The sequence below is a fragment of the Phaethon lepturus genome, unplaced genomic scaffold (genome assembly GCF_000687285.1).
Source record: "Phaethon lepturus isolate BGI_N335 unplaced genomic scaffold, ASM68728v1 scaffold6249, whole genome shotgun sequence".
In the NCBI taxonomy this organism is placed as follows: domain Eukaryota; kingdom Metazoa; phylum Chordata; class Aves; order Phaethontiformes; family Phaethontidae; genus Phaethon; species Phaethon lepturus.
In genome coordinates this window covers 88,946-103,427 of record NW_010562663.1, presented here as the reverse complement: position 1 = coordinate 103,427, position 14,482 = coordinate 88,946, and the positions used below count along the sequence as shown (strand labels likewise).

The 14,482-nt window shown below is 38.2% G+C and overlaps 1 protein-coding gene across 1 annotated transcript in view; it reads left to right on the top strand.

Annotated features, from left to right (window-relative positions):
• The window catches only part of DNAH11 (dynein, axonemal, heavy chain 11), a gene marked incomplete at its 5' end in the record, with an annotated part of 110,610 nt that overhangs the window by 27,238 nt on the left and 68,890 nt on the right, over positions 1–14,482 (top strand). The window contains 10 exon segments of the mRNA XM_010294342.1: positions 1,266–1,401; positions 1,820–1,970; positions 1,973–2,010; positions 3,089–3,250; positions 3,368–3,413; positions 3,465–3,510; positions 6,015–6,117; positions 6,119–6,184; positions 7,686–7,809; positions 8,631–8,773. Of these exon segments, the coding sequence (XP_010292644.1) occupies positions 1,266–1,401; positions 1,820–1,970; positions 1,973–2,010; positions 3,089–3,250; positions 3,368–3,413; positions 3,465–3,510; positions 6,015–6,117; positions 6,119–6,184; positions 7,686–7,809; positions 8,631–8,773 (1,015 nt within the window).

Here is a 14,482-nt window from a genome sequence, read left to right as displayed (position 1 = left end):
CAGGCATCAGCTGAATATCTTGTTAAGGTAGAGAGAAAAGATGTAAAGAGGAAAAAAAAAAAAAAAGAATTAAAAGGAAGCGACTCTAAAGAGAAAAAGGGAAGTCACTGCTCAAATCTGAAGCATCTCCAGCTTGGTGAAATCAATCACATCTAATTTGGTGACATGCAAAGCTAACATCTCAATGCCCTTGTGCTTTATTCCCATGTTATTCTAGCTATATGCTATTCTAGCCAGGAATCTTTTTGTTTTCTCACTAGGATTTCAAACTTCTGATCTTAAATAGTCCCTACTGTTTAAAACTGTTGATGTTTCTTTCCTTTCAATTGTTTTGAATTGTTTCTTTTGAAACAAAACCAAACCAAAAATTAAAAATCTCTATTTTACAAAACAAATCAAATTAGGAAAAAAGTTGACCATGCCATTCAGGAATTTTAAACATATCCATTTAAGAATACTAAAATAGAGTAAAAGTTGCTGCAAATGCATGGAGAGAAAGAGAATGTATTATCCTATGAAGTTCTGGGAAGAATTTGTTGATTTAAGCAGGGAATGGCTGCATTATTTATGAGTTTTCCTTCTAAAGTGTTTGTTGTGTTTGTTTTTTTTTTTTAAAGACAGTACCTGCTTGGCCTAGTTCAGTTGTATGCTAACTTCTGAAGAAACGAGACTGTCTTCAGTCTTGGGCAATCAAAACTCAAATTGCCAGCTACTAAATGCCTCAATTTTTAATTTTTTTTTAAGTGGCCTCCTTTTAATTTATCTGGAGCTGTGTCATCTGGAGAACTGGAAACAGTATCTATTGGATGATGCTGCAAAAATAGGAGTGATCTTTTAAGCATGCCACCACATATTCTATGATGATCTTTGCTGGTTTTTTTTCTTATTGAGATCTGTCAATTTTGTCTGCTCTTACCTATGATGGTTGTGTGCATTCTCAAATTGACTTGAACTTCCTTTTACCATGTTTAATTCATCCAAGTTTGTTTAGAGCCAGTTTCATTAAAAAAATCTCCTTCATCATCGTCAGAATGTTTTGTGAGAATGTAATGTCTTCATTTGAACAAAAATGTTGGACAAAATATTATGTGATAGAAATTGTGGGATTTTTCTTAATTTTAAAACAGCAATCCTAAACTGATACTTCTATTTGTATTCCAGATTTCCCATAGGGCATAAATATTGATTCTTCCAACTGAGGCTAAGCCTGGAAAATGTACAGTATTTTGTCACTAATAATGATCAAGCTACTCTTTCTTTCTCAGATATGATAGGCAAAAGCTAACTATTAAAGAAACTCATAATTGTCGGTATATTGCCTGTATGAATCCAACTGCTGGCAGCTTCACTATCAACCCTAGACTCCAGCTACGGTTTGAAGTGTCACATTATAGCAATCCTGTATTTAATACATGAAATAATTGCTATTTAGCTTTTCACTGCAATAAGTAGGAGATGAAAGGGGAAAGGAGAAAACATAGTGTCTGAAATGTAGTACAAGTTCAAAATCCTGCGGTTCCTGTAGCTAAAAAAAAAGAGACACACCGTATTTATTATGCTATTGAGATTCCCCTGAATTTCACATCAGTTGCAGTCTCATGTGGTCCTTCACCTGGCAGGTGTGCCCTTGGGTCTTGTAGCCAGACATGCAACTGCTGTGGAACTGCATCAAGGATGAGGCTAGAAATGAAGTATTTTCTGTGACACACAAGTAACTGTATTTTCACCAGGCTGTATTGTCATTTAACACTTCATTGACTCTTACCTGCTGTTTGATGCTGGAGAATCTTCATCTCTTTTTCCCTTTTCATTTTCAGAGACATTTTGCGTGTATAGCAGTATAGTTTGCTTCGGCTTCCAGCAACATGCTTTTACTCCATCAGTAATCAAGAATATTCCAGCCATAGTACAAGTAGCTGTATGATTTCAGCAGGTGATGGTTCAAAACTTCCCGCCAACTGCTATTAAGTTCATATCCTTAACACAGGAGAACACTCCAGTGTCTTCGAGGTCTATATCATGGGTTAGTTTTCTACCTAACAGCACTCTATTATTGCTGCACTTTAAATTTAATGATATACATTGGCCTGTGGACTAATAAAGAACAGATGGTTTTTGTACAAAGTAGAACATAGTCCCTGCCCTGAGATGACTATGGTCAGGTAGATGAAAGGAGTAGAAAGCTGAGAAAGAAAAAATATTTAGTGGAAATAGAGCAATGGTTTGCAAAATTTGCTATGCTTACTTATTATTTTGAGAAGAGAAGGTCAGCATTTGTTTAGAAGGAAGAACAACTTTCTGGAGACTAGGTAGAATGAAACAGATTGAAGAAGGTCTGAAGGAGGGGCTGAAACCAGTAGCCAAACACCAGAGCAGGGAGAAGAATGAGGGAAGGATAAAATACAATGAGGAAATCCTCGTCCCTCTTGTAAAATCAGGTGAGTCTGATCTTGGTTTGGTTTTACCTGCTTTCCTGTTCCTTGGACTGCAGTTCTGTTCTCTTCCAGGGTATTTTTCTTGCCTGGCCACCCCATGGACCATCGTGAACTGTTAGCAAGGAGGCAAGGTCAGGTCTCCTGTTATAACACATACCTGATTTGATGGGGATGCACTGGCCCATCATGCATATTTGCACCCATCCTGGTGTGGAATTTGATAAGGAAGGAAATTTGAGGTGACAGTTGAGAAAGTGCTAATTTTGTCATGCTAAACTGTGTCCTGTTTTCTTGAGTGGTATTGCAAAACAGGGCTAGTGAACACATAAGGTCCTGGCAGTGCTGATACTTCCCTGTGTCCCGTACTGCACCAGAGCCTCAAACCATAACGAGTCACCTAAGTGTGCCAGTCAGTGGAGAGCAGACATTTCTTATAGTCAAATTTTCCATGCTCAGTTGGCTGGGGAACTTGCTAATTTATAGACATTCTGGTTTGTGTTAAAGAATATGTAGTTTCAAGCACAATATGTATTTAGTATCTACTCTGTATGATTAATGTCTTTGCAGACTATCAGTTAGTCTTCTTTAGAAGTAGCATATTTTGATGTCAGATGACAGCATTTAAAAAAAATATATATTTTGTTATCTTTTAGGGTATTCTGTTTGCTACACCCAAGTGTTTACAGCAACCAAATGATCTTCAACGTCTCTGGCTTCACGAATCAGCACGTGTCTATGGGGATAAACTGGCAGAAAACAAAGACTGTAATTTATTTTATAAAATGATGATGGATGCTATGCACAAGTATTTTGAGGTAAGTTAGTAGCTTGAAAATATTTTGCCTAATGCCAGCAAGTTAAAAACTGGGTAGTGAAAGGTCTTATTTACTGGAACTGTAAGTAGCAATAGCACACTATCTGTTTATCCTCAGCCCCCAGTGCAAGCATCTTCCTTACTGAGGAGAACCAGGTGCCTGGGTAAGTGAAAAGAGGTGACCCAGGAAGCTTCCCCCTTGAGAAGATTCACAGGTGGTTATTCTTACCTTGTCTTATTTGAAGGTGCCGTGCAGCATGTGTAAGTGGGATATCTATAAAGGGAATAAGTAATTCATCATGATGGTACCAATGTTTGCACAAAGTTGTTGCTTTTTACTGTTCAGAGGTTGTTGAAGTGCAGACACATAACACTGTCAATGGAAGGCTTATGCACGGGCACCATGCAGCAATAGTCCCGCTAAATATATTTGTTTATTGGTGCCATTGTGGAGGAGTAGATTGTGGCTCAGTGTTAAAGCTAACCTCCATTTTGTTTGTTTAAACAGAGATTCATCCTTTTTTTGCTCTGCACCAAAATTAACATCACTTGTTCTCTGAGGTTGGACAGATAATCTATAATGTTGTAGATAGTCTACCCTATTTTTTAACTAGTTAATGATGTAACAGGCCTTTGTAAGAAAAGTAATATTTATCTTTTGTTTCCAAGAAAAGGAAGATGCTTTTAAAATTAGATTAATTTAAAACAAGGACCAGTAATACCTTAAGCATATACTAAATGGTGCATGGCAGACTTGAGGTTGCTTTGCTGCCTAGCCTAGTACTTTTTAAAACCCAAACCAGACCAGACTTCTAAGTGTCATCATGGATTTATTTTATTTTATTTATCCATAGATTTTTTTCATCTGTATTTTTACCTTATCTCAGTTTAATGTTGTGTTTCTCATGTCGGGCAATATCTTAATATGCGTCATGGCCCAAAATCTCAGTTTCTGTTTTGAGAATCTGATTAACTGCATCTACTTTGTTTCCATACATGGAAGAAAACCAGCCAGTTTTCAGAAGACGAAGTGAAGATTTTGCTGAATAAGCAAGGCACAGACTTCATTGCTGCTCCTTGTCATTATTTGTAATCTTTCTTCGACGTAGACAGTCATTCTGGTCATGTATAATACCAGTTATTTCCAGAAAGAGAGAGAGGCCCATGCTGGCAGAGCTTAGTTTTGTTAAAGCAGTTTCTATTATTTGCAATGTCAAATCATTTAACACAGAACCTTTTCTTCTCATTGAGTTGGACTAGGATTTCAGTGTCATCGTTTTTCACTTTGCACATATTCAGGCAGGAGCTATGTAAGAGAAGGCACTCTTGACAAAGCAGTCTATTGTAGAAGTTTCTCTCCAAGAGGATTAAAAAAGAGCTTAAATTACAAAGATAATCATAGGGATCTTTCATAGGGACTGTAGATTTTGTTCTGCTGATTTAGAGGTTGATGTGATAATCATCAGAATTGCAGACAGAAGCCTTCTCAGGTATCGCTGGTTTTGCTTGAAAATGTTGGTAAGCCATTATCTTCTCTCTGAACTCTAGTGACCGAGAGTAGTGTCCCAGTTTGGCAAGCAAAGTGGCAGGGTGTCTTAGCCTTACAAGTTGGCAGTCCTGGAAAAGTGTATGTGAAATCAAATCCTGTAAATTTTTTCCGCACCTTTTATGTTTTGTTTTTTTTATGGATCCATTGTGAAATCATGAATAAGGCTGACAGAGTTCTACAGTGAGGTCAAAGAGAATTGGCTTCCAGTAATGTTTTGGTTGAACAGGTTTCTACATCTTTATTAGATGCAAGCAGATTAGACACATTATCCCTTTATTTAAGAAGGTTCTCACTGATGTTTTTTCAGGGATGATTTTTTCAGTGGCATGAGACATAAAGAGAATGAGGAGGTTGCTTTTTGTTTTTTTTTCATTGATACATGGAAGAAAAATGAAGCAAAAGGTCCAATGTGCTGTCACTAAACTCTGGTCTGATGATGCTAGGCTGTAATCCCTTAGAATCTGCATCTGATTTAAAAAAAAAAAAGAAATTTTGAAAATAATTTTTAGATGTTTATATAAATGATTAAGATATCAACTGCAAGATATTTGTTTTAATGTCTCAAACATGTTTTTTTCGGGGGAGGAATTACCTCAATACTTACATTTGAAAATTCTAGCAACTAAGTTTTGTCTTATTTGCGGCCAGATTCTCGTCTGGCCTCATTCATCATATAGTATTCCGTGATCAGCAAATAAAAGCATGCCTTAAGTAGCCTGGGCTAGATATTCCAGGAGTAACTTAAATGCATATTTTTCATGAAGTGATTAGTTATCCTTCAGCCTTTGTGGTGCAAAATGCCAGATGTGAAATTCTCATGTGCTCCTAGGGCCCAGTCAACCTCTCTTCAAATTAACTAGGTCTTTATTCTGAGTCCAGTCAGGGTCCATCGGCATCTTGTAATGATGCTTTGGAGCAGCTCAATGTAAAGAATGAACAACCAGACAGCTCTGGTCATTGTAGAGATCAGTGCAGACCTTCAATATTTGACAAAGGAAAACAGCTTTTCTTTCTGCTTGTTCAAATATTGGAAAGAAACTAAATGCTGATTTGAAGATAATGTGCCTTTAGGTGTCAGGAGCACATTCCACAAAAATAGACAAAAAAGAAAGAAGGGAAAAAAAGAAAGAAAGCTTGGTGCAATAAAAAGAAATTGAGAAACTTGGCTAATGAAGTTGTTGAAGTCTATGTTACATTATTGTCTTTTTGTCATCAGGTGTCGGACCAGTCATATCCTAGAAGCCCCTAAGGGTAATGCACTTCTGATTGGAGTAGGTGCTAGTGGTAAACAAAGGTTGTTGAGGCTGGCAGCCTCTGGAGGTTTTCTGCTCCCTGGAGGTTTTCCAAATCACACTGAAGAAAGACTATGGGATCCAGGCCCTGAGGGTAAACTAATAGATATTATTTGAGTCTGTTGAGTTCACTACTTCAGGAATGTGGTTTGTTGTTGCACAGGCTTGATAAAATCACAGGCGCAACAGTATAATTTACAGTAACAACCCCTGTGGTTCCTGTGGTTTCCAGATGTACCTCTTGTTTTCTTTATCTCTGAAAAATGGGTGGTCAAAAGATATTTTAGTGTCTGTTCATATGCTTCACAGAATTTTTGTACTTTCTCCACTTTTTCCAAGGCACATACTACAATTTCACATAAGACAAAGATGTGGTTGAAGTTCTGGTATTTAAGTTAGCCATTTGTTACAAATATTTTGCGTGTCATTGCACGTGTATTCATTTAGTGGAATAAAGTTGATAAGGGTGAACACAGTGCAAAATTTTGTCCTTGTTGCATGCGAGTCATTTAATCACTTAAAATGGTCATACGCAAAGATAAGGAACATAGTTGAGTGTAGTGCTTTATCAGGCTTACAGACTTCAGGTCCTTGCAAGACTGAGCCCTATCTATGTAAGCAAAAAGCGAAGGAGGGAACATTTTTAGCCTCTTCACTCTGTGCAGACAGCAAGCAGTGCTTCTGAATCTCAGACACGGCTAAATAAGGATCTGATTATGGCCAAATTTGGTGTATGGTGGTCCCCAAAAAGCCCTTCTGTTAGCCTTGGGCCATGGCCAAACCACCACAATGTGTGCAGCCTGAGGCATCAGTTTTCAGAGGGAGGTACATGCTGTTCTGCTTTGGAAAACTGCTGCATCTTCTTCAGTGTCTTACATGGTGTCTTAACTTCTTGCGCCCTCCTTCCATGGGCAAATGAGGTGCAGTGTAAGATGTGGGCTCAAGTGGTCATTTCCCCAATGCTGTTTTCAAGTGGGGAAACTTCTAAGACTCTATTAAACAAGCCTGAGGATCTTCTTTCTGCTAGGTTGTGAGGCAACTTGTTCATATCAGCAAGGGTTGACCTTATTCTGTATTTCAAATGTGACCACACTTGAATGCAACTGATGTGGGTTGGTTTTATTCTAGAACCCCATGCCAAAAGGCATTCCATGTTTGTACTACTGCTAGCAAAATGGTGTTAGCATCCTTATATGACAGCAAAAGTAACAGTGCACCAGTGCACTACTCAATTTTTTTTTTTTAAATTGAATAAGTTCACTAAAAAAAACCCAAGTCTTGCAGAAATAACAGAGTTTAAAGTCAATCTGACTCCTCAGTGCTACTCTCAGGCATTATTGGTATGGTTATGGCTGCTCTTGATGGGGAGCAGCAATATCCTTTTTTTAGTCATGTCAAAACCTCAGTGTTTGATATGGAAAACTGAGGCAAACTGCTTTTTTGCTTTGGATGTTATGCAGGAAATTGTTGATATGTAAATAAAATGAAAAAAAGTAAGCAGTCAGAAATGCATTGCCATCCACTAACATGCCTTTCACACTTTCTCTGTATCAGTGTTTTAACAGAACATGAGTGATTGCCTCCTTTCCTTACAGGTAGATCTTGCCAGTTTGTACATCAAGACTGGTGCCAAGAACATGCCCACAGTGTTTTTGCTGACAGATGCCCAGGTTCCAGATGAATGCTTTCTTGTGCTGATTAATGACTTGTTGGCATCAGGTGATTAGACCAATACATTTCTTGAAAGATCTTTTCCAATGACAAATGATCTGTGGTTTCGTTGAACTTTAAAGAGATTATTTCTCTTTCAGGTGTTTGTAGGGGAAGCTTTTAGAGAGGCCAAGTCAACCCATCCAGCTTGAGCATTGGGTCCAACTTGCTTGAGAAAGCATTGCCCATGCAGGAGAGAAATTCCTAAGGCTTATCATGCATAAGTGCGTTGATCTGGGGGGAGATGGGAATCTCTCTTTGACTTAATGCCATGTTTGCTTTGATGTGATTTCGCTGCCTTCAGGCAATGTCTTTGTGACTGCACAAGTGTAACAGACAGCAATGTAGTTTCACCCATGTTTTAAAAATCAGAGAATTTGGGTTCTGAATGTGGGGATCTGGAGATAGGGTGGAAGAAAAATGGAAATTATATCATGCTGTACAATTGGAGAGCATCATGAAAGACTTTTTTTTTTAATTATTATTTACTTTTTGTAACCAGACTGGAAAACAATTTTCTAACAGCCTGTAAAAAAGGAACCACTGTTTTGAGGGATACATAATTTATGATTGAACTTCCTATCAGGGCAAATGTTTTTGTCTTTCTAAAACAATGTTGCTTCCTTGCCGTTAAAAAAAAAAAAATTGTTCTTTTTACGTGAAAAAGTGTGGGGAACAAGAAGGAACTGTTTTGTTACTTGATTTATCTATTATCATAGCATAGCTCTAGTTGTGCACCTAAACCGCATTGTGCTAGATACCACGTAGAAGATTGTTTCTCGGGTTGTATGTGTAAGGCTTCTCCTAACTACCCCTTTGTCTTTTCGCAGGAGAGGTTCCAGATCTGTTCAGTGATGAAGACATGAAGGGCATAGTTACAGGAGTTAGAAAAGAAGTCTAAGCCCTGGGCCTGATAGACACCAGAGAAAACTGCTGGAGGTTCTTCTCGAGTAGAGTGCGGCTGCAATTAAAAGTAAGGCATATTTCAGAGACAAGAGGCAATGTGAACTGGTCAAAATAACAACGTATATCCGTTATCTCATTACCCAGCATATGTTGTCATACTTCTTGCTGACCTGTGACACTGAATTCGCCTCTCTCACGTTACCCCTGTGATAACCTTCTCTGTGTGGAGGCTTGGTGCATGCCGAGTTTTACTCCCAGATCTGGCTGTTGACTCCCTGCCTGTTCATAGGGAAGTCACATAGCTGCTCTGTGTCTTAGCTTCATGGTCTTATGTTTTAAATATAATGATGCATTTCAGAGAGAAGTGAGGTGCTGATGAGGAGTTAGCAGTGCAGATAGTGCAATGGTAAATATGTTCTCTAATTACACATACAGTAATTCTGTATGTGTAGTCAACTCTAAAACATTTGCACAAATAAATGAAATTTCACAATAAATGTTAATTCTTTCTACTTTTCCTAAGCCATTTAAAATTGGGAAAACAAAAATACCCATGTAGCTGTTTTCAGGTCAAAAGCTGTTTAGCAATACACATTAATATGATACCACAATTACAACAAGTGTCTCTCTTAAACTCCATTTTAGAGGCAATGTTGTTGAGACAGACTGTAGTTCTCTCCTGAATGCTGGAAAGCAGAAGCTGGGAGCACTGGTTTTGGAGTGACACCTTTAGGAGCTTTCGGTTTCTTCAATTCAGTTTTACACATCATCTGAAACGTGTATGTAGCTGATAAGAAAATTAGAAGTCTGAAAACCATTACCCCTTTAGAAAGAGAATGTTTTGAAAGGAATATATGCCCCGTACTTTGTGTATTTAGCTGATCTGTTTGATTGGGGTTGAGAAAAGCCCTCCCATAGCAGATTGTTTCACAGTAGTCTTCTGTGCGGGTTTTTTCTTCATCTTCTGAAGTGTTTAACCACCACTGATCTAAAGACCTATTTGGTTATGACATTTTCTTCAAGTTCTTGCACTTTAAAACATACCACTTTCTCATTTTCTCATCTTCTCTCTTTTTTGTATTCTGCTTTAGTTTTGCTGATGTTCTTACTATCTCTAATTTTGCTGCTATCATTTCTGTCCCTCCACAAATTTATTCTGTAACTTAAAGGCCAGTGGAGACTTGTATGGGATCTAGTGTGACATACTCTGTATTGTTTCCACTTTTCGGGACTTCAGTGACATGGTCAATAGTGGTGCTTACTTTCGCTATATCTATTTCTAGTTGGTGTGATTTGTCTCTGTTTCATGACTATTGCATTTGTGTACATTTTTAAAGAAAGGACAGGAAAAAAATATGTCTAATATCTCTCATCATTTTCTTCTTTCACATTTCTTTCCCTTTGTGTTTTCCTTATTCCTCCAACAATTTCTTCTTTTTCTTTTCTTTCCCCCCCCCACCCCATGGAGTTACAACGGACAGCATCTTTTTTTTTTTTTTCCCCCCCCCCCCAGGTTTTTGAAAGCCAGCTTTCAAATGCCTTTTACCTTGCAACCATTTCACCAATCCCCCACTGTGGAAATTAGCACTTCTGGAGGCAAGAACAGGAGATACCTATTCATGTTGCAGGGGAGCAAAGTAGAGACATTATAGTACTGAGAGACATAAATTTCATGAGTTAACACACTGGCAGATATCTGTATGGACTTTCAGTTAGTGCTGGGCAACCTATCACCTCCTCCTTTTCCTAGATTTTGAAGAATAAAAGACTAATAAAATGTGAAAGAGAAAAAAATTGAGAATTTAGACAGTTTCAGAATGTTAAAGCTCAGTGAAGTGATACAGTCTCATTTTTCCATTTAATTTTAAATAAATCAACATCCTGCATTAAGCCACATTTCCCTTGTGCTCACCCATCATCTTATATCCTGTAGTTCTGTTTATTATGAGGAATCTGTAGCTCAGGAACCAAAACTACACAGTGCTATTCTTTGAACCACCATAGCTCTTGGGTTTTGTGTCGGTTTTGGTTTGATGGTGTTCTGTCTGGAACTTGCAATATGTTCTGCTGTAAATGTACGAAGAACATGCCATATATGTAGGTGCAAATTTATGTCAATATAAGTTGGAAGTATGTCAGCTGAAGACAGTGGATTGCACCATTATAAAATACGGGTCCGCAATTGAAGCATGTGTGAGGACATACATGCACCTGAGGATTTCAAAAGCTTTTGTGATGAATGATGAAATAAATTTAAAAGGAAAAATAGTGCTTAAGCAAACAAAGCTGATGGCCAAACATTGTAAATGGTAAGGTGCTGATGGTGCTAAGGTATGCCATAAGCTGAGAAGTTTCTACAGCTCATACTGATTTACTGGAGCACCAGACTTTTTTAAATATCCCACATCTCTGTGCAGTAATCACTCTTAAATACACTGCACAGTACCAAAATTTCTTGGAAAAATAAAGGTCAGAATAAGCAACTATTTCTCGAAAGCATGGATGTGAGGCAAGGTCAGTCAGTCTTGCTATCTCTTGAGTTCCACCTGATTTTATTTTATTCTTTTGGTTATAGCAACCCTTCAACTTTTTCCCAAAATTTGGAACACCATGCCTAAATGCCTTGCAACCCACATGTCCTACAGAAACATACTCTTAAATGTACTCTTTCCAGTAAACATACTCTTTACATCATTTCATCTTTGCATGTTTTCCAAGTTCTGCGTTTCCTGCTACCTCATCTCCGTTTCCTCAGTGCTTTTAAACATTACTATATATTCTAAAGCCATACATGTTATATGGCTTTTCATCTGACCTGAGTCTGTCACTCAGTCCATGTGCAGCCACTTCTTTTCATGCCCTGCTGATATCTACTACAAATACCCGCTCCTCCTTTCTTGGAGAAGTCTCTGCATTCTGTATTTTCCTCATGTTTCAAACTTGGCAGTCCCTCAGTATCCATTGTGAAGTCCTATAATCAAGAACTAAATTTGCTAGTTTTAGGGGAATGCCATTTCTCCAATTTCCTTCCAATAAGCAAACTTGCCTGGACTACTTTAGCCATCACATCCTTATAATGGTCTCCTCCTTGCACAGTCCTGTGAGTACTTAGGTGGCTTCCATTTTCTATGGAACTTAGCAGTACAGTAGTTTCATGCTTCAGCCAGAATTAATTTCAAACATGGGCAGGGCAGGTCCATATTATTATTATTACTTTTATTTTAAATCATTGCCTTTCATTTCCAAATCCAGGACACGTTAGCCTTTTCCTTATGGTCTGTTTCACCACTGACAGAACATCTCTTTATATCTGTGAATCTGAGAGGAACTTGTGCAGCCCCATGACAGCTCAGCTTTTGGCCAGCTCTCGTGGTTTTTCCTTTGGGGGTGTAAATACACATCCCGCTTGGCTTGACTGCTTTAATCTCAGCAGAGTTTATAATTCTATGTTAAACTAATAGTGACCCCAAATGTGATTATATTTGTCTGATTCATTGGGAAATAAGGATTCAGTTGATCATGCTGTCTATCATTTGATCAATCTCACCTCCCAAATAATTTCTGAACTTGCCAAACAGTTGCCACCAAGGAGGCAGCTGGATTAGGGACAGACAGACACGGTTACTGCCTCCCCACTGAATGAAGGCTCAGTTATGTTATTAGACAGCCAAGAAGCTATCGAGGATTTCTAAGTTTTGTAGCACACAAAACAGCTGCTTCTGCAGTTGGCAGGCTCTTACAGAGCTTCTGTTTCTCTATGAAAAGCTCCAGGCTTTTCTCATTTGGATGTCAGCCATCTCTTCTTGAGTATTTAGAGAGCTGATTTTTAATGATACATCTATATTAGTAAATTTGTGAGGTCCATTTTGTGGTCCTGAGGACTAGTGGCATGACATGGCTGGCATCCATGTAGCCTAGCTTTTCCCTTGCTCTGCTCACAAAATGATGGTGGTAATGTAGAGATGGTTAGAAATGATTCCTGGTCTGTACAGCTCCTTACTCCTGCTGCAGCACCATTTAGTTTCCCGTGTGTAAAATCATGCAAGTCAGTGTGCTAATACCTACATAGGATGAGTCCTGTCAGACTAGTGGCCACGTGTGTTTCAAGGTGTTCTTTAGTTCATTAGTATTAAGAAACACAGTTGTCTATCCTACTTGGTGAACCTAGAGAGCTTGCATATCTGAGATAAGCAGAAAGAGGTTGAACTGAGAAATAAAGTGTAAGAGACACATCTGTCATGAGAGTGACATGTGAGTGTAAGGCTCAAATGGAGAAATTAGGTTTTTGGGTTTTTTAAGATGGTGAATGCTACATGGAAATGATATTAATTTCACATTATACCAGTTCTTTTGTCCACACTGATGGTCTTCATTACTCAGTTGTGCGAATTTAAATCTTAAACATGTCAGATGAAAGACTTGCATAGTCCCTCTCAATCTACATTTCCTTCAAAGAAGGGGATGGGTCTATCTTGGAGAACTTCCTAAGTTTTCCTGTCACTGTATGAGATACTTTCACTGTAATATTTATCTACTGGTTGCCTTGCAAGAAATGAAGCATTTCTTACATGGAGCATTTCCTGTTCCTTTTTTTTCCCTTCTGTCAAATTAGACTGTCATCTATGGCCTGGGCAGAAGAAAAATGTTTTCAAAATATAACCTCCTTGCTTAAGCAAAGATTGTTCAAAATGTAGTCAGTAGTAATTACTCATTTTTCCTCACAGCTCTCTTGTTACCAGATCACATGGCATCTTCATTATTCTGTGTGCAGAGCAAGCAGTGCACAAGGTCCTTTATAATATTGGGAATTCACTGCAGGGAATGCAAATGAACCCTGAAAACAAGCCGCATCAAATCCATGCCTGGTCTGATTTTACCAAACTTCACTAAAGCTAAAGGAGATAGAAAGGTTACACTATGGTGAGGCTCTGGTTACCCACTTTTTGTGACTACCTTTTCAAGTATATGCTGTATCCTATTTTTTAATTGTCCAAAAATAATTTACAAAGACATAATTATCTAATTAGAGTGTTATTATAGCTAGGGCTGTACTGGAATTTCCTGCCTAACAATACAATATAGTAAAAAACACTCAGTTGTTACTTTGTGTTTTAGGGAAAAGTAGTGGAAATTAGAAACAGTGTGTTTGAATTTGAGCTCTATAACTTGCTGTTCCAAGAAGTAGTTTATTAAAGGATTGAGAAATTGTTCTTGTAAACTTCATCCTGACACAATAATTCACAAAGTTTGTGTGCAGGTAACTAATTTTACTTATTGTTACTTTTTTATTGGATTTAATTGTTTCTGTTCGTTCTCTGCAAGGTCTCTAGAATTCAATCTGCTGCTGTTCTCTTTGTTATTGACTTTTGCAGATCATCTCATCTAGTCCCTCTCTTCTTAGCTTTCATAGCAGTTCTTTTCAACTGCTACCTTCTGCTTTGTAATCTGCACTTGTAAAATTTGGCTAGGCATTTGCGTATGTCTGCATTGCAAGCAAAAATTGGACATTTGGAGGTGTGATAGATTCAGTTTGGCACCAGTGCTATAGCAAGGGCACATGTAAGAAGCACGTCAAGGTGGGGACAGGTATCTCTAGACTCTCTATTACCACTGCTACCATACCAGGGATGGTATGCAGATCTGAGAAGGTGGCTGCTAGAGGAATGAGAGAGGAGAAAATGAGGTGCCCCGTGCATTAACATTGTTCACAATGTCTCTGATATTATAACCAAAAATAGAATTTTATCAGAAAATGAGGTGACATGAATGAGAGGGA